Below are 27,480 nucleotides of genomic sequence, written 5' to 3'. Positions count from 1 at the left end.
TTTTATTATTTTCACTCAAGTGGAAATACCATTGTAAATGTGAATCAGTGGGCATCTATAGTCTCGGCGCCACGTGCAGAGACGATGCTTCTCGCTGTAGCCCATTGCATCGATCAGGCCTCAGCGCACTCCCCTAGAAAGAAGAGCAGTAAAACCAAGGTTAAACATTATTTGTTGATTTTGGATTGATATTGTGATTGAACTCAAGTTTGTTTAACTGTGACATCGATATATTTGGGCTACCCTACCGTTTTGAGGGAGGATGGCTATGTTTTCGGGCAGAATACCATTCTCCAGGGAAAACTGCTTGAACTTTTCCAATAGTTGGGGGTTGAGCTGGTTCCCTCGGCCTGCCAAGGCAAACTCCAGTTTAGTAAACTGGTTTGTGAGGGCTCTTATAAAAATCTTTTGTCAAACTGGAGGCATGTTTTACCGTATAATTTGTTGAGGACAGTGGAAACGCCGCCGTTGGTCTTGAGGGTGTATATGAGGGCGTACTCGTCGTACTTGACGTCGACGACGCGCATGTCGTTATCGTTGTCCATTCCTGAAGGAGAGAATATTGATGACAAAGAGTGTGTGTGTGTGTGTGTGTGTGTGTGTGTGTGTGTGTGTGTGTGTGTGTGTGTGTGCGCGTGCGCGTGCGCGCGCATTTGTGAGGGAGACTCACGCTCGCTCTTGAACACAAACTTTCCAGGAACATCTGTCTTCTTTGCCAGGTGGCTCATTCTCCAACACGATGCGTCAGATCTGGACATTAATAAACAATAGGCTCGCATTATTAGGTTATATTATTAGAAAAAGTATTTTATATTATAGTCGCTAGGCCTGCTACCTGAGACTAGCGTACGACATGTCCAGGTCCCCGGCAGCGGTTGGGGTCAGTATGGCGGTGCCCATCTTCATGCTGGCCCGGTGGTCCACGAACCACTGGGCGTTGGTGGCGAAGCCGATCAGATACCATTTCCCCGCCACCTTTAATATGCAGACACACACCCGTGGGGTTAGGGTTACATATACTCAAACATGACCTCAAATGATTAATCAATATTCTCAAAGTTCAGGGCCAAAGATAATTAAGCCTTCAGTTTAGTGATTGTTCTTTATTGTTTCTCTACGCTGAAGCCTTAATAGCTATGCAAGCCTTTAGCAGAAATAACGGTCTGGTTAGTCACGATTAGATCATAAGATTAGCTATGTACTTCATCAAATGAAGGTGTAAGAACACATCCAAACAAAGCAAGTGGCCTAAAGAAATTATGGAATTCATCAATGAACGTATATGCCAATACAAGGAGATGCCTATTAGTAAAGGATCTAATTTTTAGTGATACAATAAAGTAGAACTAGACAACAAAAGTATTCAATCTGCCTCATTACCGGCTAATTTAACCTAGGAAGCTAGATGCATTGCAGTTGATCATGAATTGGTAAATATTATTGATCATCAGCTACAGTAACTAAGTGTCTTACCGCCTGGATGTTAAAGTTGTCCTGGGGTACAACATCAGAGGTCACAAGCAGAGAGCACAGCAGTATCCCCAAAACGCTGAACAACGCTGTTGCCATACTTATGCCGATTCTGTCTGACTACGATTTCTGGGTCTAAGGTTTGCTGGTCACCCCCTATATAGTACAGTAGGGGAGTGTGTGCACACACAAACACGCACACACACACACACACACACACACACACACACACACACACACACACACACACACACACACACACACACACACACACACACACACACACACACAAACACACAGCCCAGAGGGGGAATGGGTTTAAACGTGCAGAGCAATTGAGTCCATTCGTTACTGGTAAGAAATATTTTCCACACGTATATGAGTGGAAATACCTGAGGTATTTTAGGGCGAGAAAACCTTAAAAGCAGCTGAAGATGATACAGAGGAAATGGTAAACAGCGCAGAATTGTGTGTGTGCTGTGTGTTCCAGTAGTTTCTGTTGACCTGACATAGACGATACAAATTCACTTGTCAGCAGTCACAACAAAAAACAGCATGCTGTGCGTGTGTGTGTATAGTTATTTGTGTATGTGCATGTTTGTATGTCAGTGTTTATGTGCGTGTGTGTGTGTGTGTGTGTTTTTGTGAGTGAGTGTATTTGTGTATAAAAAATATGTGTTTGTGTGTGTATGTGTGCATGCATATTTGTGTGTGTATTTAATCACCTTGCATTTGTGTCTATCCACTTTTTTAACAATGCAGACTTAATAAAGGTATATTTATTATTTCGTTAGTTTGTTTGCAGATGAGCCAGGCGGGGGGATTGGGGAAGAAAGGAGCCAGAGGTTTAGGGTATGCTGTTGACAGCTATCTGCTGTGCTTTAGGATATTGACCCTATAGAGCGCCAGTCAGGGCCTGTTGCCAGGTAGATCTGTAATCTGCCCTGAGCTACCTGTCTTAATATGAAGATTGATAACAACACCTTTCATCTGTGGTGCAGGTGCTGGTCTCTCGCTAATCTTTTGATTCTATCTTACACATTGTTTTACTCAGGGTTCACGATGGCTAAACTCTCATTGAATATTCATTTAAAACGTCAGCATTAAAAATATTGTAAAACATGACGGCGGGTTCCAGATTTAGAAAAACAACATATCACTTATCCTGACTAGTTCTCAGGATGTTCCTCTGGGTGTTGCTCTATACGACTTTCTGATGTGGTTTCCTTGCCTTGTTTGGACAGGCCAGGGAATACAGACAAGGTTAGTGGGTTGAAGGTGATTAGGAGTGAGATGTTCTCACGATTGTGACATAACCACATTCAATACATCTTGTTTCCCCATGTGTCGCCTGTGTAAATGACTGCACATTTTCTAACTAACTTCATAAGTATCCTTGATCCCCCATTTTGTCGATTCCTTCGTGTTTTACAAATGTGGCGACTAGCGATATGAGCATAAAATGACTGAAGTTGTACTTTTAGTCTGATATTGTTGTAAGGCTGACACATTCTCAAGGTCAATGGTTGGTCGTTAAACCAGCTAAAACTAAGCCTGATGACAGCTGCTCTTCTGGCTGCGCAGCTCCAGGGTTCACTAGCCGGGAACATTTTTATATACGTGCAGTCCATTATAAACAGTACACGTGTGTGTTTTTGCTTGAAGCTACAGAGGCCTGTTGAATGTGCAGTTATCAGGTGTCAAATTTTTTTTCCATTAAGGAGGGCCCCAAACTCCAATCTCAGTAGACAGATGTGGACACATGCACACACCCACACTCATGCAGGAATTCCTTCAAGGCACCTCTGCCAAAATAACCGGGATAAGGTACAAACACTCTGTCACCCTGTCTAGGGGCCTTATTCATGCAGCCATTGTGATATCATTCCACATTCAGTTCCACCACCGATGTAGCGTTAAGATTTAGAGCCTAGATGGCTGCTAGGTGAATTTTATGATTGACTTTTAAGGGAGTTAATTGGGTAGAATCAAATAATAAGAAAACACTGTGGTGGGTGGGGCATAGCAATACACAAGCAATAATAATAATGATTATACCATTTTTCTCTAAGGTCAAACTCAAACCTGGCATGTTCTAAAGACATTGTTTTCCGATTAATACTTTGCCTTTATTAATAATCACACTCTGATCTCGGCTTTACATGGATGTTGTTCACATTACGGAAATGTGTATGACATTTCCCTCTTGTCATTATTGTGATTGAATGTACTTTACAGTAAATGAGAGGTAAGTGCTCAAGAGATGGATATAAACATCATACATTGCCACCAGAGGTCAGGCTTGCATTGGCATTATTTCAAAGGCATCTCAATACTTACTGCCAGTAAGTTGTATGTAGTAATATATACATACTATTTAATGTCACATATGTATCGATATATGGTAATATGTAGTAGATATAGTATACAAAGAAAGGAAGATATTTAAATTTATCAGAAAATGTAAAAAGCAAAAGTTAAGCGAAGTTGTAGAAAGGGTTGTTGCAGAAAGGTGCATTGCATAGCATAGTCTCTAGGGCATAGTTGGTCGATTTTGAGTCGAATCCTATTCTTAATGGAGGTCTATGTGTATGGGAGGTACATATAAGTGTATATATTCATGGCATGCATCCATCTAGTATGAATCAATTATTTATGTGCATGATTCGCAGAAAGTTTCTTTTCTATTCTGGGAATTACTGCAAATGGAACCGGATAAACAAAACATTTCAATTATATATAAAACAATACAATTATATATAGTATCATATGTATGCTATACATAGCCTTTGTATTAGTCTATTCTATTCAATTTCAAGGTAGCAGAACGTGAATGACAAACATATTTTATTGTGTAAGATATCAAGATGGTGGTATCTAGGTTACATCATAGAGATGGTTGTCAGCCTATCAGAGTAGAGCAATTTGTTTTTTTTCAAATTCATAAAAAAATCAATAAAAACAGAGTCCTCTGCAATTAAATAGAGGAAAAATATGTTGTTTCATAAAAGTCTAGAAATGCAGGTGGATGCCACCTGAAACCTGTTCACGAACACTGACACAAAAAAACAAATGGTCCTGAGGTCCTGATTCAGACCAAGTTAGCCTGTCTGATCGGGGCCAAGCCACTTGCAGTTCTGTCCGTCATGGTGAGGAACTCAAGCCAGTTGTGGAAGAACCCCCTGTAGTACTCGCCGGTGTCGACCACCAGGCCGAACAGATGGCGGCGACCCGTCTTATAGCGCAGGGCGACCTGGGCTTCGCGCTCCGTCACGTTGAAGCTGATGTTCAGGACCTGGAAGAACAGCAGGTGGAGCAGACCCAAGGTCACCATGCTGCTGTACCAGGCACAGGTGAAGGACAGCGCCGTGCTGGGGAGAACAACACAACAGGAAAGGTTCAGCACCTAGGACCTTTGACCTAGGTGAGTATGGGGTATGGGGTACCTTTATAGAGTTTGGGGTACCTGTATAGAGTATGGGATATAGAGTATGGGGTACCTGTATGAGTTTGGGGTACCTGTATAGAGTATGGGGTACCTGTATGAATTTGGGGTACCTGTATAGAGTATGGGGTACCTTTATAGAGTATGGTGTGACTGTACTAGTTGTAGACCCTAGGATAGTAGAGCAGCGCAGTGAGAAGGTACTGCATAGTGATAGAGTACAGTGTACCTGTACTGGTTGTAGACCCCAGGGCAGTAGAGCAGGGCAGTGAGGAGGTGCTGGTGAGGACACAGGCTGTGCAGGACCATAGTAATCCCATACACGGAGGTCAACAAAAACACAGACAGGGTGAACAGGAAGCAGCGGTGGTTGCTCTTTCCAACACAGCTGTTTATCCTACGGTACGCGGTGAGATAGACACACCAGACATACAAATACACAACACAACACAACACAGCGACCGGTGAACTTTAATCCACACCCATCGAACCTCATACACTTTTATACACAGGTTTGTTGAGAATAACTTGAATTAATGCTGTTGTTGACCTAGCAAACATTGGTCTTGATTCTGTGGAATTCAATTGATTTTGTTTCCAGCATCAGAAAACCTAGTAGAATACAGTTAGGTTTTTCGGACTCCGAGGTCAAAAGGTTCTGGGTTTGATCCCCAATGTCCACATCCTAACATGTAGTCAACCTTGAGTAAGATGCTGAAATGCACTGTATAGCACTTTGCATAGGATAAAAGCCTCTGCAAAAGTAATAGTATATTTTACCGCTTGGAAAATAAAGATGGTATTCATAACAACATAATGACAACATAGTGAACCCTGGTCTCTAGCTAGCAGGCAGGGATAGGCGCTATACTAACGAGGTACCATATCAAATAATTGACATGCGAGTCCTGCAGAAGCAGGCAGGGGAAGGCCCTTGAATATGAACCCTTGAGCACTAGTCTACCAGGGAATTGAACACCGGCCTCATGGGGGGAAGGCATGCACAGCACCCTAAACACATTAACACATTAACACCATCCCACGTTAAGGCAGGACCTGGAATCTCCCAGAACCCACCAGATGCAGTGGTGGTCGAGTCTCTGCACGCAGGACCCACAGATCCGGCAGTGTCCTGCACGCGGCGGCCGTACCACTTTACACACCGCACATCTGCTGCCCTGGCCCTTCACCACCAGGGTTTGCGTCTCCTCCCCGGTGCTCCTCACCTCAGGAGGCCCACCTCTGTTCTCAACGCTGCGTTTGTCCGGCACCGCCGGAATCGCCCCTGCCACCACGAACCCCGGCCCCCTCTTGGTACGAACCAGCGAGACGACGGTGATCACCACCCCGGCCGTCACGACCAGCACCTGCCGGGGGCCCACGTCCCCCCGAGGCAGGATCTCGGTGAGGAAGAGGTAGTACATGTAGGCCAGAGAGTAGAGGGAGAGGGTGAGGAAGAAGAGGGTGCGTCTCTTGCGGCGATGCGTGGCGTAGTAGTACCAGAGCAGGAGGCAGGGCAGAGCGCTGAGCACCACCACGCCGAGCAGGATGTGGAGGGCCGCCAGGCGCAGCAGCAGCGGGAGGAGAACCAGGACAGGAACCATGGAGAACTCCAGCCTGTCGATCACAGCGTTCAGCACGGACGGCCTCTGACCTCCGGAAGGACCCTTCAGCCACCTAGGCCGAGACGAGAGGCGGTGTCAGTGATGATGGTTTGAGCAGGTGAAAGACCCAGGGGACATTACAATCATTGATTGCCTTTGACAAGGTTCAAGACCTTTTTTTGCATAGTGTGTCTCGTCCTCCTGACTTCTATCGCTACTCTGTCCAGTTCAAATTTTTTCATTCGATTTTGTGATGTGATTGATATGGCTCTTTGAATGTAGATCACCATCTATGATTACACCCAGATTTGCGGCTTCACCGCTGTTCTCCAGAGACAGAGAACTGAGATGAGCAGCAATTATCTGTCTTTTTGCGCCAAAGATGGCTATCTCAGTTTTATCAGGAAAAATTGTTATCAGAAGATATACCTCATTGAAGAGAGCCATTTCCAAGGCCTCAAAACACCAGCAGCGCCTCTCCTCAGTCCTCACCTGTTGCAGGCCTCATCTAGGTCCTCACAGTGGCAGGAACATCCATACTGGTGGCAGTCACACTCGCAGCAGCACATGGAGTCGTCTGGCTCCGGGGGTTTCAACTTCTCCCATTTCATGATAAATCACTGAGGAGCGGCCTCGCAGCCACCTGCCAACAGACTGGTGATACAGCTCAACATGGCCTAACGTGACATTTACGATGTTGTTAAAAACGATACAGGGACACTCAGTGGTGTTCAACACGATATCAATACTGTTGACTTGGCGATATTGGAAAGAATACAGCAATATCGGTCACTTCGCTACATGTGATGAATAAGTTGCCTTCCTTGCCTCGCTGAGTAGTTCAAGGAATAAGGGGAATGGTAAATGGTCCTTGTTGTAATGGTTAAGGAAGTTGGCTGATCAATGACCTCCTGCAGATTTATTGATTGATGCTCTAAGTGTAATGATGAGACTAAACGTCTGCGTAAAGGTATCCCACATCATCTAAGAAAAGGTGCCCACTACACTTCAAAATAAAATAAAAGACATATATATAAAAGTATATGTAAGCCCACCACACAATGTGCTGCCATGGTCTGATGGGAATAGGGGCAGCTTGGTTAGGGGAACAGTCTACACCAGGGGTCAGCAACCTTTTCAACATGCAGAGCCAGTTTGACATTTTCTCGTTAATGAGTGTGCCTTAAGCAACAATATATAAAATGAAGCTGAATTATGACACAGCGACCAAAAATATTTCCAGAAGACCTGGAATTGTACTATTTTCATATAGTCCACAATCATGATTCAACATTTTGTTTTTGTTTTTTTGGTTGTTATATTTGCAACATGGGCTTACAAATTATAATTACATGTGTCCCATCTTAAAACACCATTTTCAGAAACTCATTCAAAAACATATTTGCACTGTGAGAAATGTAAAAAACGAGAATATATGAGAATGTTGAAACCATCCACATCAATATCTTTAAGACATGTACAGCTATGCAAAACCATGTGAAGGCAATGCATATAGCAACAACACCACTTGCAACCATATTTTTAATATTTTCTTTTCTATTACTCACAACATAGGTTTAAAACTATTAATTGATCCCATTTCAGAACACTGCTTTCTGTAACTAATTTTAAATTATTTGCACTGGGAGGAAATGCCCAAAACAGAATAAAGTGCAAAAAAAAATCGTTAGGAATGATTATGCTGCCGCATTGTGCTGTGAATTTTTTAATAATAAAATAAAATAAAAATATACATGATTATGCTGCCCCATGCCAGTGGTGGCACGCGTGCCTAGGGTTGCCGACCCCTGGTCTACACAAACTGGTGGCCACACGGAAGTCACTCTCACATATTGTAGCACTCCGACTCATCTAAAAAATGTATATATAACATACAGGGAATGCTCGGAATGGATAGCTATTGAAATAAAAAACTACATAAATATGAATGTCATACGTTGCCATGTCCTCTTTAAAAACCCTTTTAAAGAATGTCTAGGTGCCATTTGGTAGGGGATTACATATTCACATATTACTTTCCTAATTGGATTAGTTCCCTGATCTATTAATTCCCTAAACGCTTATTTCATTTGTTGAAACAAGGCCACTGCGTCCATCGGGAGCACTATCTGGGCCAACGACCCTGGGTCTATACGCTGATGAGATAACTATTTACGTTGAGGATAAAAGATCTCTATGCCTATATCCTATATCTGTCCTACAGAGACATTCCAGGAACAACGCATTCAACATTTTAAATAAATATCTCCATCCTATATGTATGTACAATATATGACTGAATTTACAGATTTAAGTAGATACATTTTTTTACAGAATCAAGATAGATATCAAATAAAATACATGACTAAAATATAATTTGAATTTTAGCACTTTCTTGATTATTAAATGCCCCATACTGAAAGGTGATATACAAAGTAAGTCCATTATCATGCACAATATGATGATAAAAGTATAAAAGAAAATTCAGACTCACCTTTTAATTTGTATGCAGATTAGGCTTAATTCAGGTTTCCACACCCGATGAGTGAAGTACCCAAAATTACAGATCTTCGTCCTCTTCTTTCTTTAACAAGCTATTCCCAACAACAAATACAAGTCTTCCTTAACAGCGGAAGGCTCTTAAGTCGACAGCCGACCCGTTAATGTAATTATGTATTTTTCCTCCAAGCTGGGAACAGAAGTGAGACCGATTTCTCCCCTGGTTGCAGCAGACGAGGTGCTGTTTGTCTTATAGCAACCCACCGCTGAAGGAGTCCTAACACTGCATAGACACTTCGAGAAGGGCAGGCTACATAACTCGGATTCCTGATAACAAGTGCTTTGCTCTGTGGTCGCATTGCTCTCCACCTTCCTTTGGAGTCAGCTGTCATAAAACAGTGTGAGTTGAGCCATGGCAGCGCTCGGGCTCTTCCTCGCCCCCCGTCTGTATTCCTATTGAGGATCTTTGGCTTTACAATGACTGGTAAATATAGGTACAGCCCAGTCCGATGCCAGAGTCCCTCCACAGCTCTGTGTGTGAGGGTCAGGTTGTTCTGAGTCCACCACTCTTTGTAATTCCACGGTGGTGGTGGTGGTGGCAGAGATGAGATGGGGATCCACGCTGGGAACATGAGAACACTGAAACGCTGGAGATTGAAGACCAAGAGACCCAGAGTGGGAGGCCACACCCTGTGGACTCAAGTTTCCTCCCCAGAGACACCTGACCTCTAGGAGAACACTCTAGAAGTGTGTGTGTGTGTGTGTGTGTGTGTGTGTGTGTGTGTGTGTGTGTGTGTGTGTGTGTGTGTGTGTGTGTGTGTGTGTGTGTTCGGTGTGTGTGTGTGTGTGTGCGTGTGTGTGTGTGTGTATGTGTATATTTATGTGTATGCATCTGTACACACACACATAGACGCAAACGAGTGTTTGCGTCTATGTGTGTGTGTGTGTGTGTGTGTGTGTGTGTGTGTGTGTGTGTGTGTATGTGTGTGTGTGTGTGTGTGTGTCTATGTGTGTGTGTGTGTGTGTGTGTGTGTGTGTGATGAGACAAGACCAAGGCTTAAGCTATCCCCAGGCATAATTCGGTGCTTAAATGTATTAATATTTTTTTAAAACGTGTTCATTATGCATTACATAGAGTTGAACATTGTTTAACGATGCAATGTATTTCTTTATAATGTACCTTAATTAACAATAATCAATATCATGGAATGCTACCATTACAGGCTAATCATAATTAAAAAGAGTTTACTATCAGAAGGAAAAAGGAGTTGAACCAACAAAGGTCATTTCATGTTTAACTGAGACTGGTTGGTTATTATGTGGGTGGCACTTCCCTACCAGATCCAATCACTTCCTTTGCCCAAGGGAGCGAAAACACATAACCTAATCATGCACTTGAGACCAGAAATATCATAAATAGTAATATATATAAATATATATAAAACATGAACTGATTTTATCAACACAGCCCTGCGAGGCACCAGGCCATTTCGTGCGTGTATAATTTGAATGCGCTCCTGCGAGTACATCTGGTTTACGATAACAATGCTTAGGGTATATATAGAGCGTGGTAAAGGTGGTCAGGGGTGAGATCAGCTAATGTCCAATGTGAATGATAGTATCCAAAGAAAAAAATCAATGTGAAGAAAAAGGCTTTACCCAGCTCCTGAGAGAGCATCCATTAGCTCTGATGGAGCCTGGAAGCAGAGATAAAGTATTTTGAATGGAGTAATGCAGTAAAGGCATTTATACACTCACCATGTGGCATTCATTATAAAAAATTATAGATAAATCAAACTAGAGCGGACCACTCTATGGCTGGTTAAGCTGGAGCCAGCCGCAGAAGGGAGAACTCGGGAGGATGCCCTTCGTAGACGGTTTTTGCTTTCATAGCACCACTGGAATGCTTCCTTTAATGGGGGAATGACCCAGACCGTCCTGATATCTGCCTCATATTTCCTTTAACTACTACTACTACTACTACTACTACTAGTACTGGTTTGTTTTCTGTTGCCGTTGTAGTGATTTATTAAAAAAAAAAAAAGCCTACAGAATAATGAAAAAGAGGTTTTCCTGTTTCAATGTATTATCCAACTATAAAACTATTGCATGAATCAGCACAAACTATTTTGGGGATAAAGAAGTCGGATCACATGTACACTCAAAGATGGCAACTGTTAACTATTTAAAAAACAGGCCCTGCTTTACTACCTGGGGTCAGCTGGATTTGCCACTACTTTATCCATGCTATTGTGACTTCACACACACCTCAGGAGATTACTGATGGACTGTGTGAACTGGTAGGCTGGAGTTCATCTGTCGATTATGCGTCTGAGTGGACATTTCCCCTTTTGATTTCACAAAGGGCTGAGCAACATGACATCTGGTAGTGAAATGGAGCCCCGTTTAAATTTTTGGGAGTTGTGCTCTGCGAGGGCTGGAACAAATTCCAAGCAACCGACCCTAACCTTTTCTTTCATTTGTATTATTCACAAATCTTTTCAACTTTAATTTAAAAGAATGCAATAAAGAAATATTGACAAGGCCACAGTGACTGGAAATGAGTATAAATAGTATGCATCAGTAAGAAGACGCAACACTTTCCACATCAATGTATTTATAGTTTAAAGTAAACCTTAATACAATAAAACACGTAAACCGAACAGAATGACAATCACAACAACTCAATTGTTCTACTTTTTTCACAACAAGAGAGCAAACCAAGACAAAATGACCATCACTCCTGGGAGGTAGAAGACAACAGAAAACTTTCACAGATACAAACGTGGGTGTTTCCATCCCTTCACCCTTTTACCAGTACGGTTGCGTTTGCTGTGCGCTTGTCTTTGTGCGTTAGTCACACCGGGTAGACCAATTCTTCGTTGCAAGTGTAGTACAGGTGACACCATTGATTGATTACCCTCTGACTTATTGGGGCGATTTCAACTTAACTCATGATTAACTAACAAGCGGGGGGGATCAAGTCAGGATAAGTGCAACACAGAAAAAAGACCCAAAAGCTTTTTCTGAAGATGACCTTGCTGATTCCCTTCCCATATCCTTGGAAGCCGACAAGCGAAGGTTGGATTGACATCAATCAATTCTAAGACGATATGACAATACAGCGGAATGTTTCAAGAGTGCGAAACGCTGAGTACTGATTGGTCGGTTGGGGGAAGCGGGGGGGGTACGAGGGACAACTTTGATACGTACCACACACACACACACACACACACACACACAAACACACCACACTGAGACAGATGAAGAGCTTTAGTCCTCCAGCGAGCGGAAGGCGTTCTGCATTTCGTCCAGTAGCTGGGCGTAGTCTGCTTTGATCTTAGCCTCACCGTCCTTCACCGGGTCCTGCATTCAGAAATAAAATGAACATTTTAGTCATTGTGTGGATGCTTTTATCCAGAGCGACTTACAGATAGTTCAGATCAATGGCTTTCAAAGAGCAGCTCAGAGTTGGGGCATACTCAAGGAGACCTGCAGACATAGGAGTAGACATTCAGAATCGAACCCAGTACCTTTCAGCCTGGAGCCACACTCATAGCCACTTGATATTGATCAAATTGATCAACCATAAAGGCATCAACTAAATTCCCAACAATATTTATAGTCCTGGTCCAGGGCGGGAGGAGACACAACACAGAGACCTTGAACTTCATGGTGCTGATCTTGTACAGGATCTCTCCCATGCTCTCCCGGATCATGGTCCAGGTGATCCTGTGGTCGCTCTGCGCCGTAGTCTCCACTGCATGTCGCGCCAGGTCGTAGAACGCAATCATGTTGGACAGGATGCCCACCGTCTTGTAGAACGGACAGAACCTGAGCCCCAAGCAAGAGAGGAGAGAGTTGGGGTTCTTAATAGACTGAATGTATTTGAGATTTTTACTGTTCATCATTAGGTGAACAGCCACTTACACACATACAGAATAAATATATTGAATAAATATTTAAATAAAACTAAATAAACAGCAGCACTATAAAGCTACGAAAGTTTGCAAAACCCTCGACCATGGTTGCTGCTATTTTACCATGACTGATGCATACCTAATGTGCAATACTTTTTCATCCACTTGTCACTTTTACGCAAAAATCCTTATTTAAATATATGTGCACAGTGTTATATTTATCTTATCTTTGTAGGACTAGTGCTGTTATTACTACAAGTGCTCTAACTGCTGGGTGGACCCATTTTCTTATCAAAACATTAGAGTCGACGATCAGCAGGTGATTCTACTGAGACTTAGGTTCAACCAGACTGACTGTCTCCTCTGACTGACTGCAGCGGAGGTCAAGGTGGGCCTACACTGGGCCCGACCCCCTGAAGTTTAATAAAACAACCAGAGAGGTGTAAGGTCAACCGGTTAGTGTTAACCGTCATAGATCAGCAAGGGCAACTGTTAAGAGTCACAAGGTGCAACATTAGGACTACGCATTGAATCAATATTTCGAGCACTGCACAATGGGTTTAAGTGAACAGCGAAGTAGACCCAAGATGTTTATCCACATAAAAATGCAGATCTTAATTGTTCTGTTTTGCCTGTCACCAGCTATGTAAAGTGAATTTTTACCTGTCATAAGGTGTGTATCCATTCTGCTGTAGGAAGTCATCTTTGATGAGTTTCGCCACTTCTAAAGTGATTTTGTCGCTTTCCGCAAGGGAGGCCTGAACAAACACAAACATGTATAGAGTCAATGATCTTTCTATGAAGTAATCAAAGAAAGCAGTGGCATTCCATTAGATTGCAACAACCTCACACAATCAATACTCCATGACACATCTGGTCCATAACTCTTTGATTCAACTACAAATCAACAATGTTGCTCCATCGTGTCCGAGAAGGACCCATGGCGTGGGAGGGCCGTTACCTTGCCGACCAGCTGTACGATCTCGGCCAGGTCCTCCTCCTCCTGCAGGATCTCCTTGGCCTTGGTGCGCAGCGGCACGAACTCGGGGAAGTGCTTGTCGTAGTGGTCGTCCAGCGCGCGCGTGTACTTGCTGTAGCTGATCAGCCAGTTGACCGAGGGGAAGTGCTTCCTCTGGGCCAGCTTCTTGTCCAGACCCCAGAACACCTGGCAGCGGCCAGGGACGAGGAGGACCACGCGGAAAGTAACGTCAGCCATGACTTCACCTCATTGGCAATGATCATAATCATCATAGTCATTGAAATCATTCCATAACCAGCCAAAAAAGTATTGTATTGTAGTTTTATCCTGTTTTTCTACTGCTGCTGGGGTGTTGCAACATACACATTTCTCGAACGGGGGATGAATAAAGTTGTATCTAATCTAATCCTAAAAACACCTGGGAATGGTGAAGGAATGGAGCCACAATGTAAGGCTATGTCCATTTGTATGTAACAATACCGTGGCACCTTCAATCTATGTTAAAAAAAAATGAACAAGTCCTTACTAAATTAGTAACTCGCAACGCACCTGTACAATACCCAAGGTTGCCGAGGTAACGGGATCTGAGAAGTCACCACCGGGGGGCGATACACTGCAAGAAAAGTAAAAGAGCGGAGGAAATTCTCACAACTTTAAAATGTTGTCGGATGTAATACATTACATCCATAAATTGCATGCAATATACAACGCATTGCGTCCATTGATTTCATCGCACTATCCATTAAAACCACCGGGCTGTTCCAGGGAACAGACGAGTAGAAACCAAACAGCAAGATGGTGGAATGTCGCAGAAACGTAAACCTGTACAGAACTCACGCCCCGACGATGCTGACACTGCCCTCCCTCTCCGGGTTCCCCAGGCACTTGACTCGCCCCGCCCGCTCGTAGAAGGAGGCCAGCCGCGCGCCCAGGTAGGCCGGGTAACCACTGTCTGTTCACCATAGCACAAAATAATATATACAATATAATAACAGACCACATCCACACTGATATAAGAACAGTCCATTAATATCTTGTAGGAACCTCTCAACCCGTCAGCTCCACTCACCGGCGGGCATCTCAGCCAGTCTACCGGAGATCTCTCTCAGGGCCTCGGCCCAGCGGGAGGTGGAGTCGGCCATCATGCTGACGTTGTAGCCCATGTCCCTGAAGTACTCAGACAGGGTGATGCCTGCAGACGCAACACAGGAACCCAGTCAACCCACTGGCCTACTGACCCGAATATGGGTATGGGTCACCACTGTAGCATTTTAACACACACTTATTCAAAGCAAGTTAGTGCGACTCATTTAGGAGCATGTAGGGGATGGGTGGCAGGTGGGCAGGTAGGCTGTGGACACTAGCTTTGAAACGGGAACCTCTGGCTGGAAGAGGAACGCTCTCCCTAGTCCTCTCCTCTCTTTCTTATCTTTCTTACCTTATCTTATCTTATTACGGTGCATATGTATATGTATATAGAGTATATTTATTTATTTATTTTTTATTTACTCTCATCTTTTTCAGTACTTATTATTCAATACTTGCATTATTGTTTGTTTGTTAAGATCGTGCGCAACGAATACCAAGACAAATTCCTAATATGTGTAAATGTATTTGGCAATAAACCTTTTCTGATTCTGATTCTGAGTAGTGGTAGAGTGTGGAAGAATGCAGTTAACAGGTGGACAGTACATGTAACAGGTGAACACTACATGTAACGGGTTACTCACTAACGGAGCCTGTTAGTGCTGTAGTTTGTATAAAAGTATACTATATGCAACATTATGTGCATTGAATGGAATTGTGGAAAAGATTTACTTTTGATGAAAGTAATGCAAATAGTCACTTGTCCTAAGGGAATCCTACTGATAGGGGGTTCCATTAAAAATGTGCAGCGCCTCTACCTGTGCAGGAATGCAGATATTATTCAAAATGGTTGATTGTAACCATTACTGGCACTAAATGTGCATATGCATATGCATAAAAAAAAAAAAAGAGGTATATGGACCATCTGTCTAATGAGAAGAAGAAAAAGTAGAACCATAGTTTCAATAGTGTAAAGAGGAGACTCTTCAGGAGGGCGTGTCCGTTACCTGTGTAGATAGAAGCCTCTCTGGCAGCTACGGGCATGTTGGATGTGTTGGCGACCAGGGCCGTTCTCTTCATGATGCTCTCCACCTTGCCGTCGACCTCCATGGTGAGCTATTGCCAGGCAACACAAACATCAGTGATAAGACATGAGGATTAACGGGGGACATACTGCCCATGGGTCATGTGCCATTTGATCCTACCACATCGTTTTAAGTAAACACTGAGGTATGTAAAACATCTCCACTTTATCATTTCGACTCCTGCTAGGTTCTGGCTCACAGCTTGATAATGTCCCACAACAGTGTCAGTCCTGCCTGTGCCTCTGGTTGGTTAATTGTTAGTCCCCCCTGCGGCAATCAGTAAATAGACCCTTTTTCAACAGATGAACCGGTTTAGATGATATGGAAAAAGCAAACAATACATTTGCCATGTCAATATTTGTGAACTGCAAACCAATTTAACATGTGAATATATCTCCACAAATGCATGCCATTGTGTCATGCAACTATGAAACCTGTGATTCTTTGAGACACATATCAGCTTTGGTGTCGTTTGGCAATCTTATCCTGTGGATACAAACGTATTCCCTTAGTAGCCGTCTTGGTTCCATTTTTGTGCGGAAACCGGATGCCGAATCAGAACCAAGATGGCCGCCAGGTGAATAGAGCCCATAGCAACCCAGAAGATTTGGGCTCAGATCCACAGTTCTTCGACCCACCTCAGGGAAGTCTCGTAGTACTTCTGACATCTCATTCCCTCGCTCTCCACAGCCCACGTAGATGATGACCTCACTGTTGGAGTACTTGGACAGGGACTGGGAGATGACCGTCTTGCCGCAGCCGAAAGCTCCGGGGATAGCCGTGGTCCCGCCCTGCACACACCTGGAGCAGGAGGGTGAGACGAGCGTACATGAATGAGTCATCAGTAGAGGTCCGCTAAGGTCAATAATAGGCTACACAGTTTGAAAGATCTTAAAAGAGAGACTTTTACGTTTTAGTGATATTTAAAAATGTTAATCATGCATCAAATCAGTGCATCGTTATTTAGCAATACAGTACATAATTTGCTTAATTCTTTCAGATATTTGTCTAAAGGCCAACAATATTCAATCCAAGTTTTTGTCACAGGGAAACACTTCCCCTCCTTCCCATCAAGTAATTCCTACTGTCAGTCTGCTAAAGTAAATGGGATGCACAGACTCAGGAAAATACAAATTTTAAACATGAGTTCTACTAAAACCAACTGTGAAACTGAACAGAATGCATTCTAGACCTTGTGAAGCTCAATTAACCATCTGTAGACAGTATTATTTGGAATTAAGCCAAATAAAATTGTTTTTATACCTACGTTTCTATATTGATATCCACGAAATATAACGACTCACGGAAACAGAGCATCCAGCACCCTCTGACCGGTGAGCAGCGGGTGATTGGCTGGCAGCTTCTCTGTCACCGGGCGGACTTGGCGCACAGGCCACACCTGCATCATGCTGAACTTATCCTTCACACCTTCAAACTCCAGCTCAAGAACGATATCCTAATGAAACAAGACAGAACCAAAAATCAACCGGCTTGTTGAGATCCTTGTCAACTGCAAAGAGTCAGAAAAAGTGTATTCATAAAGCTGTATTATTTTTATTTGTATATTAGTTAAACACAATGCTAGTCTAAAAGGCTTTTATAAGCTTCTTACATTCGATATTGCCAAATTCTACGGCCAAGGGGACTCTTATTTTGAAAGAAATGACTCACAGTGACATCGTAATTTCCTGCTGGTGCGACCCACGTTACGGTCCCCCGGTTGCGTGGCGGGAGCATCAGCTTGTGTTTGATGAGAGAGTTCTCATACACCGTCCCATAGATGTCCCCACCTGTAATGTGGCTGCCAGCCTAGAGAGAGAGAAAGACATAGGCAGAGATAGAGCAATCAAAGTTAAAGACGAACATGAATGTTGCAACAACAACATACAAGGAAACCAATTATCCTTATAAACGACAGGTCATAATAAATGGTTTATTGTTGCCATCCCACGACCCATTTGGTTCTCTGCGGAGACCACCTTATTGGTCGCATCCCATGGTTTAAAGACCACTAGTGAGTTAGATGATTGTGAAGGTGCGAGGCGCGTCTCTCTCTTACCCTCATGCTCTGACCGGGGGTAAACTCCCACTTGATGTCTCTGTTCAGGGCTCCGATGTTGACCCCTCTGGGGATATAGATGCTCTGGGTGAGGTCGTTGATGTCCTTCAGCGGCCGCTGGATGCCGTCGAAGATGGAGCCCATGATGCCGGGGCCCAGCTCCACCGAGAGGGGCTTCCCCGTGCGCAGGACAGGGTCTCCCACGGATACACCCGCTGTGGCACCAGGTTCAGGAGGGACAACAAGAGACCACAACTAGACAATGACCCACACCTAGACACAGGATCACAACCAGACACTGACCAACACCTACACACAGAATAACATCTAGACCGCGACCCACACCAAGACACAGAATCACACATGACCAAGACCCATACCTAGACACAGAATCACATCTAGACAAGTCCCATATCTAGAAAGACACGCAACCAGATGCAGAATCACATCTAGACCAAGACCCATACCTAGAAAGACACGCACCTAGATGCAGAATCACATCTAGACAAGTCCCATATCTAGAAAGACACGCAACCAGATGCAGAATCACATCTAGACCAAGACCCATACCTAGAAAGACACGCACCTAGATGCAGAATCACATCTAGACAAGTCCCATATCTAGAAAGACACACACCTAGATGCAGAATCACATCTAGACTAACACCCAGGATCACGACTAAACAATGACCCAAACCTGGACACCGATCCACACCTAGGCAGATTCACAATGAGACACCAAAATAAATTGCGAGTAAGGGATACAAGTCTCTTCGTAGACCTGGATAGTGGCCATGTCCCCCTCCAAGCGGATGATCTCTCCCACCAGCTCACTGTGGCCAACACGCACCAGCTCGTACATAGCCGCTCCCGCCATTGAAGTGGCCGTCACCACTGTTCAGGGTAACAGCAACGGATGTAGAGAGACAAAAAGAAAACATCAAGTATCTTTCACAGGTAAATAACTTATAAATGTATTCATTCATCTGTTTGAAATTGTTATCATTGGGTTTTAGATTCATGATTAAGACGACTGGTGTTATTGCCATGGATAAATAACACACACACAGACACACAGACACACAGACACACAGACACAGTGACATTTTCCACACCTGGACCGGAAACGCCGTGTACATATCCAAACAGGCTTTCCCTCTCCTCATCCTTGATCATGGGGAGATTACCCGATTCCATCCTGACCCAAACGTTTCACTGTCAGATGATAAGAACATGCATTGTAAAGAGACACATACACAGAAACATAAAATGATAAGCAACAACACAAAGTCAAACGCAACACAAGCTACGGTGGCCTGTACTGGCCAATAAGATAACAGAACGTAATTCCCAAAGGATGACATTGTCCTCTACGACATAATCGAGAAGCCAAGCGTCAACTAATGAGGTTATTGAGTTTTCTTCCCCAATTTTTTGTTATTTCGTCTGTCAAACTAAAAGTCCCAATTTACAAGTAGGCTATATGTAAGATCTTTAGATAACCAAGATAAGCTAACAAAGCCGTTTTCGAGCTCTGGGCTACTATAGAAAAATGACATGTTAACAAAAGGGAAAGTTACGGACCGGACAGTATTTTTTATTTGTACAATATCGCGGTTATAGGATATGATTATTGATAACATTAATACAATCATTATCGATCAGCATTGAGAACAGACATGTACTCAAAGCTACAAGCAAATTGCATAATACATACTTCAACTTTAATGTGCCTACGTAGTACAACTTTAATGTGCCTACGTCTTACAACTTTAATGTGCCTACGTAGTACAATTACAACCAGCCAATCCAACGACCGACGAGCACTACCCTACGGTCAACCTGTACAGTAGCCGAGCAAGCTACTGTACAGGTTATTCTACCACTGCAAGAACATTACCTTGTCATTTGAGATGAAAGGCACACAAACTATCTTTCGCTAACTGTAGTGATTTATATATTAGCTTCCCTCGTTGGTTATAATGAACGTGGTTGTATTTAAGTCGCAAAGCTGATTTGAGCGTATAACGTTTGGTCATGTGACCAGCTAGCCACTCACTCCAAACTTGATAGCTTCGAGATATCGATTTCTAATTTAGATGACGTAAAGAATAAACGGCAAACTTCGACAAAGTGTAAGGCATTTAACGAAAAAGCAAAATAAGAATTACAGCGATTGGATAAACATACCTTGTGTTGATATGAATGGTCCAGGTTGCTTCCATCCACCGTACAGAAGAGGGATCAGGAAGGGGGAGGAGCTTCACAATAAGAGCTAAACTGTCAGCCATAGAGCTGCGGTGAATAGAATGTGACTGGAGTCCGGAACAGGGTTTGGGAGGAGCATCACAATAACAGAACATAGAATGGGACTCAGGCACGTCGACTCTTTAATTTTCTTTAATTGAAGATGCAGGTTATAATCAACAACTTTTTGATTATGTATAATAGTATGAATAAATTTAATTTAATTAATTATTTAAATGTAGATAATAAATTGTTTTGATTTTTTTCAAAATAAGAGTTAAGTGAGCTGACCATTTTTACATTATTCACGCCTATTTGAAATTGCAGTGTACAATTAAATACCTTTTATTGATTGATTATGCATTCAATTGTTCATCTTTTGTCACACTCTTTTGAGACACTCTAACATCAGATTGGCCTATCCTCCCACCTACATAATATCCTATGAAATTGTAAAGACAGGATAGATACAAAAAGGAACAAACATAAATGATAGTTCATGTATTTACACACTTCGGTCATAACACAAATTTTTGACATGACACATTTACATTAATTGTAATAATCTATGCATATCTTTGCTAAACCTTATTTTGATTGTTTTATCTTAAAATTAAAGTATGGGAAAATGCATTCTTTCATTCTTTTATTAACTATTTTGAGGCAGTTTCAGACTATTTTAAACATTTTCTTACAAGTCACCCCTTCATAAGAAACACTAGAATCACAGGGTCCAACGTTTGAAACGTATAAAATGAGCCAGAAAATGTATGGACTAACTCCAAACCGGAGGACCATCTGTAGTCTATACACTGCTGAGGAATGGTGTACCGGAACACGTGTGAGGATTCAATCAAGCAACCCTTCAGTTCCCCAACAACCTGAAAATTCTACCAGAATTATACCTTTGGCGAATGGAAAGAGCTAGGTCCTAACCATTGTTTTATAGGATTTATAACAGCATTCATATCTCCATATAAAATCTAATGGTAGACAGAACAAACTATTCAGACATGACCTGAAACTAGCTCCCATTTATTGTTGCTAATCACACAAAAGATACACTTTTGTGTAAAAACTTAAACTTTTCAACATGGCTTTTAAGTTAACTGACTTAAATAAATAACGAGCAAATAAATAAATAATGATGTACCTATCACATTTTGGAAGAACATACAAGTTTAAGAATAATTCCACTAGATGGCACCAGATACACCCTGTTTGTTGCCGGGGGCTGGGTTCTGTAGACGGGCGTTACATGCAACGAGTTTCCCCAAGAAGTTCAGCTTTAGCATTGTCAAATTGCTGGATCCGAGATTGTTAGACCCCAAGGTTCAGTTGATGGGTTAATCCGACCAATCATTGTCCTCGAGCTCTGAGTCGTCGTCGGAGTCGCTGTACTCTACGGCGATGCGTCGTGACAGAATGGTCGCCACGTCGTTCCCAACCGGCTTGTTCTGCTGCTCTTGAAGCTCCTGAACCTGCTTCAGCTGGATTCCTGTGCAACACATAATATAATGTAATAGAATACACATTGTGTAACATAATGCCTAATACAAACCTTCTTCAGATGGATTCATGTGCAACACATAATATAATGTAATAAAATCCACATTTTGTAACATAATGTCTAAAACAAGCCTTCTTCAGATGGATTCCTGTCCAACACATAATCAAATCTAGTCCAATATGTAATATAATGTCTAAATGGAACCTGCTTCAGTTGGATTCCTGTAAACTATTAAATATCAGGAATTCTGATACATAATACTGTACATCACCAAAACTTGCCATTTGTACATCCTTAAGAATGAATAATTTCAGTTTCTATTAGCCTACTGCAAATGTCCTGTAACTCTGTAGGCCTAGATCCTGTGCATCTAGGATAACATCTTATATATAACATTATAATAATATTCCCATCTGGCTCTTAAAACACGCACTGTCAAAGCAAGCCATTGGTAACGCGATATCACTTCCAGGATTGACTCAGAGTTTTCTTTAACACAGCTTCCCTCCGCCTCCACTCACCCATGTGTATCGCTGAGAGCAGGTCACTCCTGGCGTCTCCCCCAGGCTTGGAGTCCGACGCCATCGAGCCTCCCTTACCGTAGCCCGCCATGTGGGGGGGAGGGGCCGGAGGGAGGGGAGGGGGCGGGGGTCCGGGAGGGGGTGGAACCACGGCCATGCGACTACCCAGGGCAGGTATGGGTGGGAGGGAGTAGCCCGGGCCAATGTGAGGGGTGGGGGGCAGAGCACCCACGGGAGAGGCGAAGGCAGTCAGGGTGGAGGGGATGGAGGGACCTGGGGGGGGGTGTCTGGAGCTGGGAGGGAACTCTGCTGACCTGGCAGGTAGAGAGAGACAGGTAACTCTGTTATACAGGTAGAGATACAGGTTAGTTAAGACAGGTAGAGAGAGACAGGATGCTCTGTTATACAGGTAGAGATACAGGTTAGTTAAGACAGGTAGAGAGAGACAGGTTGCTCTGTTATACAGGTAGAGATACAGGTTAGTTAAGACAGGTAGAGAGATACACTGTTAGTTTGGACTGGTAGAGACACAGGGTTAGTTTAGACAGGAAGAGAGAGTTTAGACTGGTAGAGATACAGGGTTAGTTTAGACAGGTAGAGATACAGGTTAGTTTAGACAGAGAGATACAGGTTAGTTTAGACAGAGAGATACAGGGTTAGTCTAGACAGAGAGATACAGGGTTAGTTTGGACAGGTAGAGATACAGGTTAGTTTGGACAGGTAGAGATACAGGTTAGTTTAGACAGAGAGATAAAGGGTTAGTTTGGACAGGTAGAGATAAATAGATAGTTTGGACAGGTAGAGATACAGGTTAGTTTAGACAGGTATAGATACAGGGTTAGTTTGGACAGGTAGAGATACAGGTTAGTTTAGACAGGTAGGGATACAGGTTAGTTTAGACCAACAACAAGAGTTCTTTAATTTTATACGTAAAACTTAACTCAACATATCTCAAAACTAAATAGAATATAAAGAAGTAATGATTTTATTCAATCATTTATATCTTGTTGCCTTTGTAATGTATTTTTTTTACTGTATTTCATTTTGATAAATGCAGATTATAAAATGAAATGAAACTATATTATATTGTGCGTCAAATAATAAATGATACAAAATAGAAATTCATCATTATATCTTTCTAGATCTATATTAATTTAATAACGACGATTATAGAGCCATCGCCCAAAGCCCTTCAGCCCGGCCACCGTACTTGTAGTCCACAGGTGGCAGAGGGAAGCCGTTGATTGGCTCAGCTGAGTGACTTCGTTTTTTGGAGTATCCCGGAGCCCCGCCCCCGGGGTGTGCTTCGATGCTCTGGTACTCGTGCTCTGCGGGGGGCGAGGGGTTGGCCGCCACGTAGCCATGCCCCTTGGGATGATGGCTGGCATGCGGCGGGCAGGGGGGCACTGGGAAGTCTGGGAGGTCCCGTCTGGATGGTCAGGGACAGGAAGAAACGCTTCTTACTCTACTGACTCTAACTGCCTCGAGGGGAAAATAATGTTGCTTTAAGCACTTCAGAGAATGAAATATGCGGATTTGGGGAGTTCCTACAATGGTTCAGTGTTCAATAAACTAATGTCGCAGTACAGGCGAAAGAGATGCATTTTGTTAAAAAACCTAAATAAAATCAAATACATGACCATGATAATATTTTTTAAATACATAACAGAATATGTATTCTCAGTGTAGTGGCTCGCAAAGGTATACATTACTATCTCACATTTCTAAATAAAGCAGATTTATTTTAAAAGCTTTTATCCGTTTCCTTCCTCATTTTGTTTGAGTGATTTGGCTCCGTGGCGCCTTAAGAATACAGAAGACATGCCTGCCGTCTGGGGACAGACACCGCTCCAACGAGCCCCCCCGCCGGAGGCTCTGGGCGCGGCGGGGGTCCGGGCGGAGCTCCTTGTCGAACGCCATCATGTTCCACTCCTGCCGGCGGTTCCCCGCCTTCCGCACCTTCTTGGCCTCGCGCTGCAGCGTGCTGCTGTCCACGAAGCGCTTCTGCTCCTTCACAGAGAAGACACCTGTTAGGTCCTTGTTAGAAGATATCCACCATCTGCTTGTTTGATGGTCCTACTCATCTATTTGAGAATCAAATGGGGAAGATTCCAACCTGCAGCCCTATTTTACATGCCATTCCATCGCACTGTTATAGCAACAAAGTCACATAAAGCTCCTCACACTGTCATGTTTACAGTCAAGCTATAACAACCCATCTGCTTGACGAGTTGAGTTAAAGGAAGAGACTCACTCTGAGCCTCCTCCGCTCCTTCTTCTTCTCCTCCGTGTCCTGCAGCATCTTCTCCTTCCACAGGTCGAAGAAGTACGACGGGTCCGTGTAGAACTTCATGGCATCCACGTTGTCCTCTCTGTAGTGGGGTTCACAGAACTGAGGTTACCACATAGACTATCCAAATAAACTCACTGCTCACTGAGATAGTTCATGTGTATGAAGGAGGGAAAGAATAAAGACAGATTCTCAGGGAGCGATGTTAATACTGCCGGGGTTAGGGGTTCAATAACCTCTGGAGCCACCCGTTCTCTTTATTAAGACATTCTCCTAATCTCTTCCGGTACATCACTACAGTTTCCGGGCCTTACCTGAAGGCGTTGAGGCCGCCAAGGGGCGGGGGCGGTTCACTGGTGGTGTACAGGTGGTCCACGGAGGTGGGTGTAGTGCTCTTGGACACCACCTGCTGGTCCTGGAGGGTGGAGCTCTTGAACGCTTTCCTCATGTTGATGTCCTGAAGAGACACTGAGGTGCACAGAGAGGAACACAATGACACACGTGACCTTCTTTGCACTCGTATTAATATTCAACGGTAAAATCTTGAATTTTGGTTGCATAAAAGTGTATATTGCAGGAGGTTTGTGTGCCATGAAGAACTATAGGTTTATGTCTGAAAACTAAATTATTTGCTACATTTTCTTAATCCCACAATAAGGTCGTTAACGTCATCAAGGAGCAGGTAACGGTGAGGGAATCTTTGCTCAATGCGGTATACAGGTTGGATGGTGGACATTTTACTAAGATGTCCACAAGACAGGAATGAGCACGATTCAGACCCATGGACTAGTCATCCTGAGCCCCTCAGGGCCAGTCTTCTCCCGGGCCCCGGACCCCCGTCTAGCCCCCTAGGGCCCTCTACCCCCAGACCCACCCTCCTCCACGCTAGAGTCCAGCTGGGTGACCTTGACAGCCAGGCGGTCGACGCGGTCCTGCAGGGAGTTGGCGCGCACATAGAAGGTGTTGGCCTCATCGAACAGCTCTCCGAACACGTCCTCTGCATGTTTGCCTGAAACCAGAGGAAATGTAAAGTTAGATTGATTATGTTGAAATTCAGAGTCGGGGTCAATGTGGACAATTCACGGTTTAGTTTGTTTAATAACTGACGAAATACATCTGATGCATACATTTATGAATACACGTCATGTGATGTCCCAAATCTTTTCGCATCAGACGGTGGATGCAGGACTGCATGTTCCTCGTGTCTGCAGGGCCACATTTAACCAAGCACTGCCGCCTTGTTGTTACTACAAGGAGTCAATCTCATTAATACAGATATTCATTTGAATGAACATGGATCAGGGGCGTTGGGCGCCCAGTAGCTTTTATTTAGATTGCATTTTATCATGTGTGGACTCTGAGCGGGAGCAGGTTGTTGGGGAACTGAAGGGTTGCTTGATTGAATCCTCGCATGTTTTCCGGTTCCTCAGCAGTGTATGGACTACAGGTGGAGTTAGTGCATAAACTTCTTTAACCAGTTGATTAGTTAGCGGATGGAACCCAGAACCTTTTGTCTTTAGGGAGACAAACACCCTCCTAGCCACTACACCACCCTGCCCTAAACGGAGTGTAAGTGAGGCCAACAGTAGACTCATGGTCTGTGTCTCTGCACTCCTGACTGGCTTTATTCTCCTCTAAAGCTCTACCGAAATCCTAAGCCCCTCTAACTTCACTAAATCCTGTCTCTCTCACACTCACACACTCACACACTCACACACACACACACACACACACACACACACACACACACACACACACACACACACACACACACACACACACACACACACACACACACACACACACACACACACACACACACACACAGTATACAACAGAGTTCCTGAACCAGATATGGTTTGGTTTCCCTTAATACAACTACATTATTTTGGCAGTTATAAATACGCTACGTTTCTTCATGACCAGGAAGAGTCATCTACAATAAATGAATTTAAATCGTAATAACAAGTTGCTTGTCGAAATAGCTATCAAACACACAGCAGCAGCAACAAACTCCCCACAATTAATTCAACGCAAGAGATTAATCATAAAAAATAATCTTTGTTGTTTTGTTATTCGCCACAGGTACTCAAAAACGACTATCCTGCCCCACCTTGGTAACACAGACATTTTGGTAACACCGTGTGGATAATGGTTGCTATTTTCTGGTTTCTGTGCCGTAGGACTGCGGGTGCCATCAGACGACGGGACTCACTGAGGCAGCTGAGCTGGCGGATGATGGCAGACAGGGAGTTGTTGGTGACGTACTCCAGCTCCCCGCCGATGCCCTCGGGCAAGGCGCCCTGGCAGAGGTGGCGTGGCTCGATGTTTCTTTTGACCAGCGGCATGACGACCCCTCACATCTCGACCACACCCCGCCTGGCAGAGAGAGAGAGAGAGAGAGAGAGAGAGAGAGAGAGAGAGAGAGAGAGAGAGAGAGAGAGAGAGAGAGAGAGAGAGAGAGAGAGAGAGAGAGAGAGAGAGAGAGAGAAACTAAGAGGTTAGAACACACATATGACACACATATAATATGATACCAATATCTAACAGCAGTATTGCTGATAGACATGGTGAGCTCCGTACCTGTAAGCACAAGGTCGAACACCTGCCTCCTCCTTGATGACCTGTGTTCAGTGTCTCTTACTGCGGATGAATAGGCCTATGTGTCTCATGTCATGATTAAATATAACTAGTTAAACTAACTCGACCATGACTCACAAGTGGCAGCTGAAGGATTGTTCCGAACATGTAATGAACATGTTCAA

At 43.6% G+C, this 27,480-nt stretch overlaps 3 protein-coding genes across 3 annotated transcripts; all 3 read right to left on the bottom strand.

The window, feature by feature from the left end:
* Nucleotides 1-168: 168 nt before the first annotated feature.
* LOC130386645 (palmitoyltransferase ZDHHC23-A-like) lies at nt 169-9,627 on the bottom strand. The gene is made up of 9 exons (XM_056595665.1): nt 9,014-9,627; nt 7,012-7,162; nt 5,993-6,592; nt 5,145-5,312; nt 4,604-4,841; nt 836-975; nt 671-750; nt 434-547; nt 169-350 (listed from the first exon to the last, which is right to left on the bottom strand). Exons 2-9 carry the CDS (start codon nt 7,128-7,130, stop codon nt 214-216), a joined length of 1,596 nt encoding a protein of 531 aa, XP_056451640.1. The 5' UTR covers nt 7,131-7,162; nt 9,014-9,627; the 3' UTR covers nt 169-213.
* A 1,750-nt stretch (nt 9,628-11,377) lies between these two features.
* On the bottom strand, nt 11,378-20,446 carry LOC130386317 (V-type proton ATPase catalytic subunit A-like). Its single transcript, XM_056595155.1, has 15 exons — nt 20,338-20,446; nt 19,263-19,362; nt 18,913-19,041; nt 18,148-18,362; nt 17,760-17,897; nt 17,393-17,544; nt 16,727-16,889; nt 16,011-16,119; nt 14,987-15,109; nt 14,755-14,869; nt 14,467-14,530; nt 13,900-14,103; nt 13,602-13,696; nt 12,681-12,852; nt 11,378-12,384 (listed from the first exon to the last, which is right to left on the bottom strand). Exons 2-15 carry the CDS (start codon nt 19,342-19,344, stop codon nt 12,292-12,294), a joined length of 1,854 nt encoding a protein of 617 aa, XP_056451130.1. The 5' UTR covers nt 19,345-19,362; nt 20,338-20,446; the 3' UTR covers nt 11,378-12,291.
* A 1,294-nt stretch (nt 20,447-21,740) lies between these two features.
* Nucleotides 21,741-27,063, bottom strand: LOC130385994 (actin-binding protein WASF3-like). The gene is made up of 8 exons (XM_056594781.1): nt 26,931-27,063; nt 25,590-25,724; nt 25,030-25,183; nt 24,680-24,797; nt 24,251-24,435; nt 23,636-23,854; nt 22,426-22,739; nt 21,741-21,892 (listed from the first exon to the last, which is right to left on the bottom strand). The coding sequence occupies exons 1-8, from the start codon at nt 27,061-27,063 to the stop codon at nt 21,741-21,743; spliced, it is 1,410 nt and encodes a 469-aa protein (XP_056450756.1).
* Between the last annotated feature and the right edge of the window lie 417 nt (nt 27,064-27,480).

The sequence above is a fragment of the Gadus chalcogrammus genome, chromosome 7, assembly GCF_026213295.1.
Source record: "Gadus chalcogrammus isolate NIFS_2021 chromosome 7, NIFS_Gcha_1.0, whole genome shotgun sequence".
Taxonomy (NCBI): domain Eukaryota; kingdom Metazoa; phylum Chordata; class Actinopteri; order Gadiformes; family Gadidae; genus Gadus; species Gadus chalcogrammus.
This window is presented reverse-complemented; position numbering and strand designations above follow the sequence as displayed.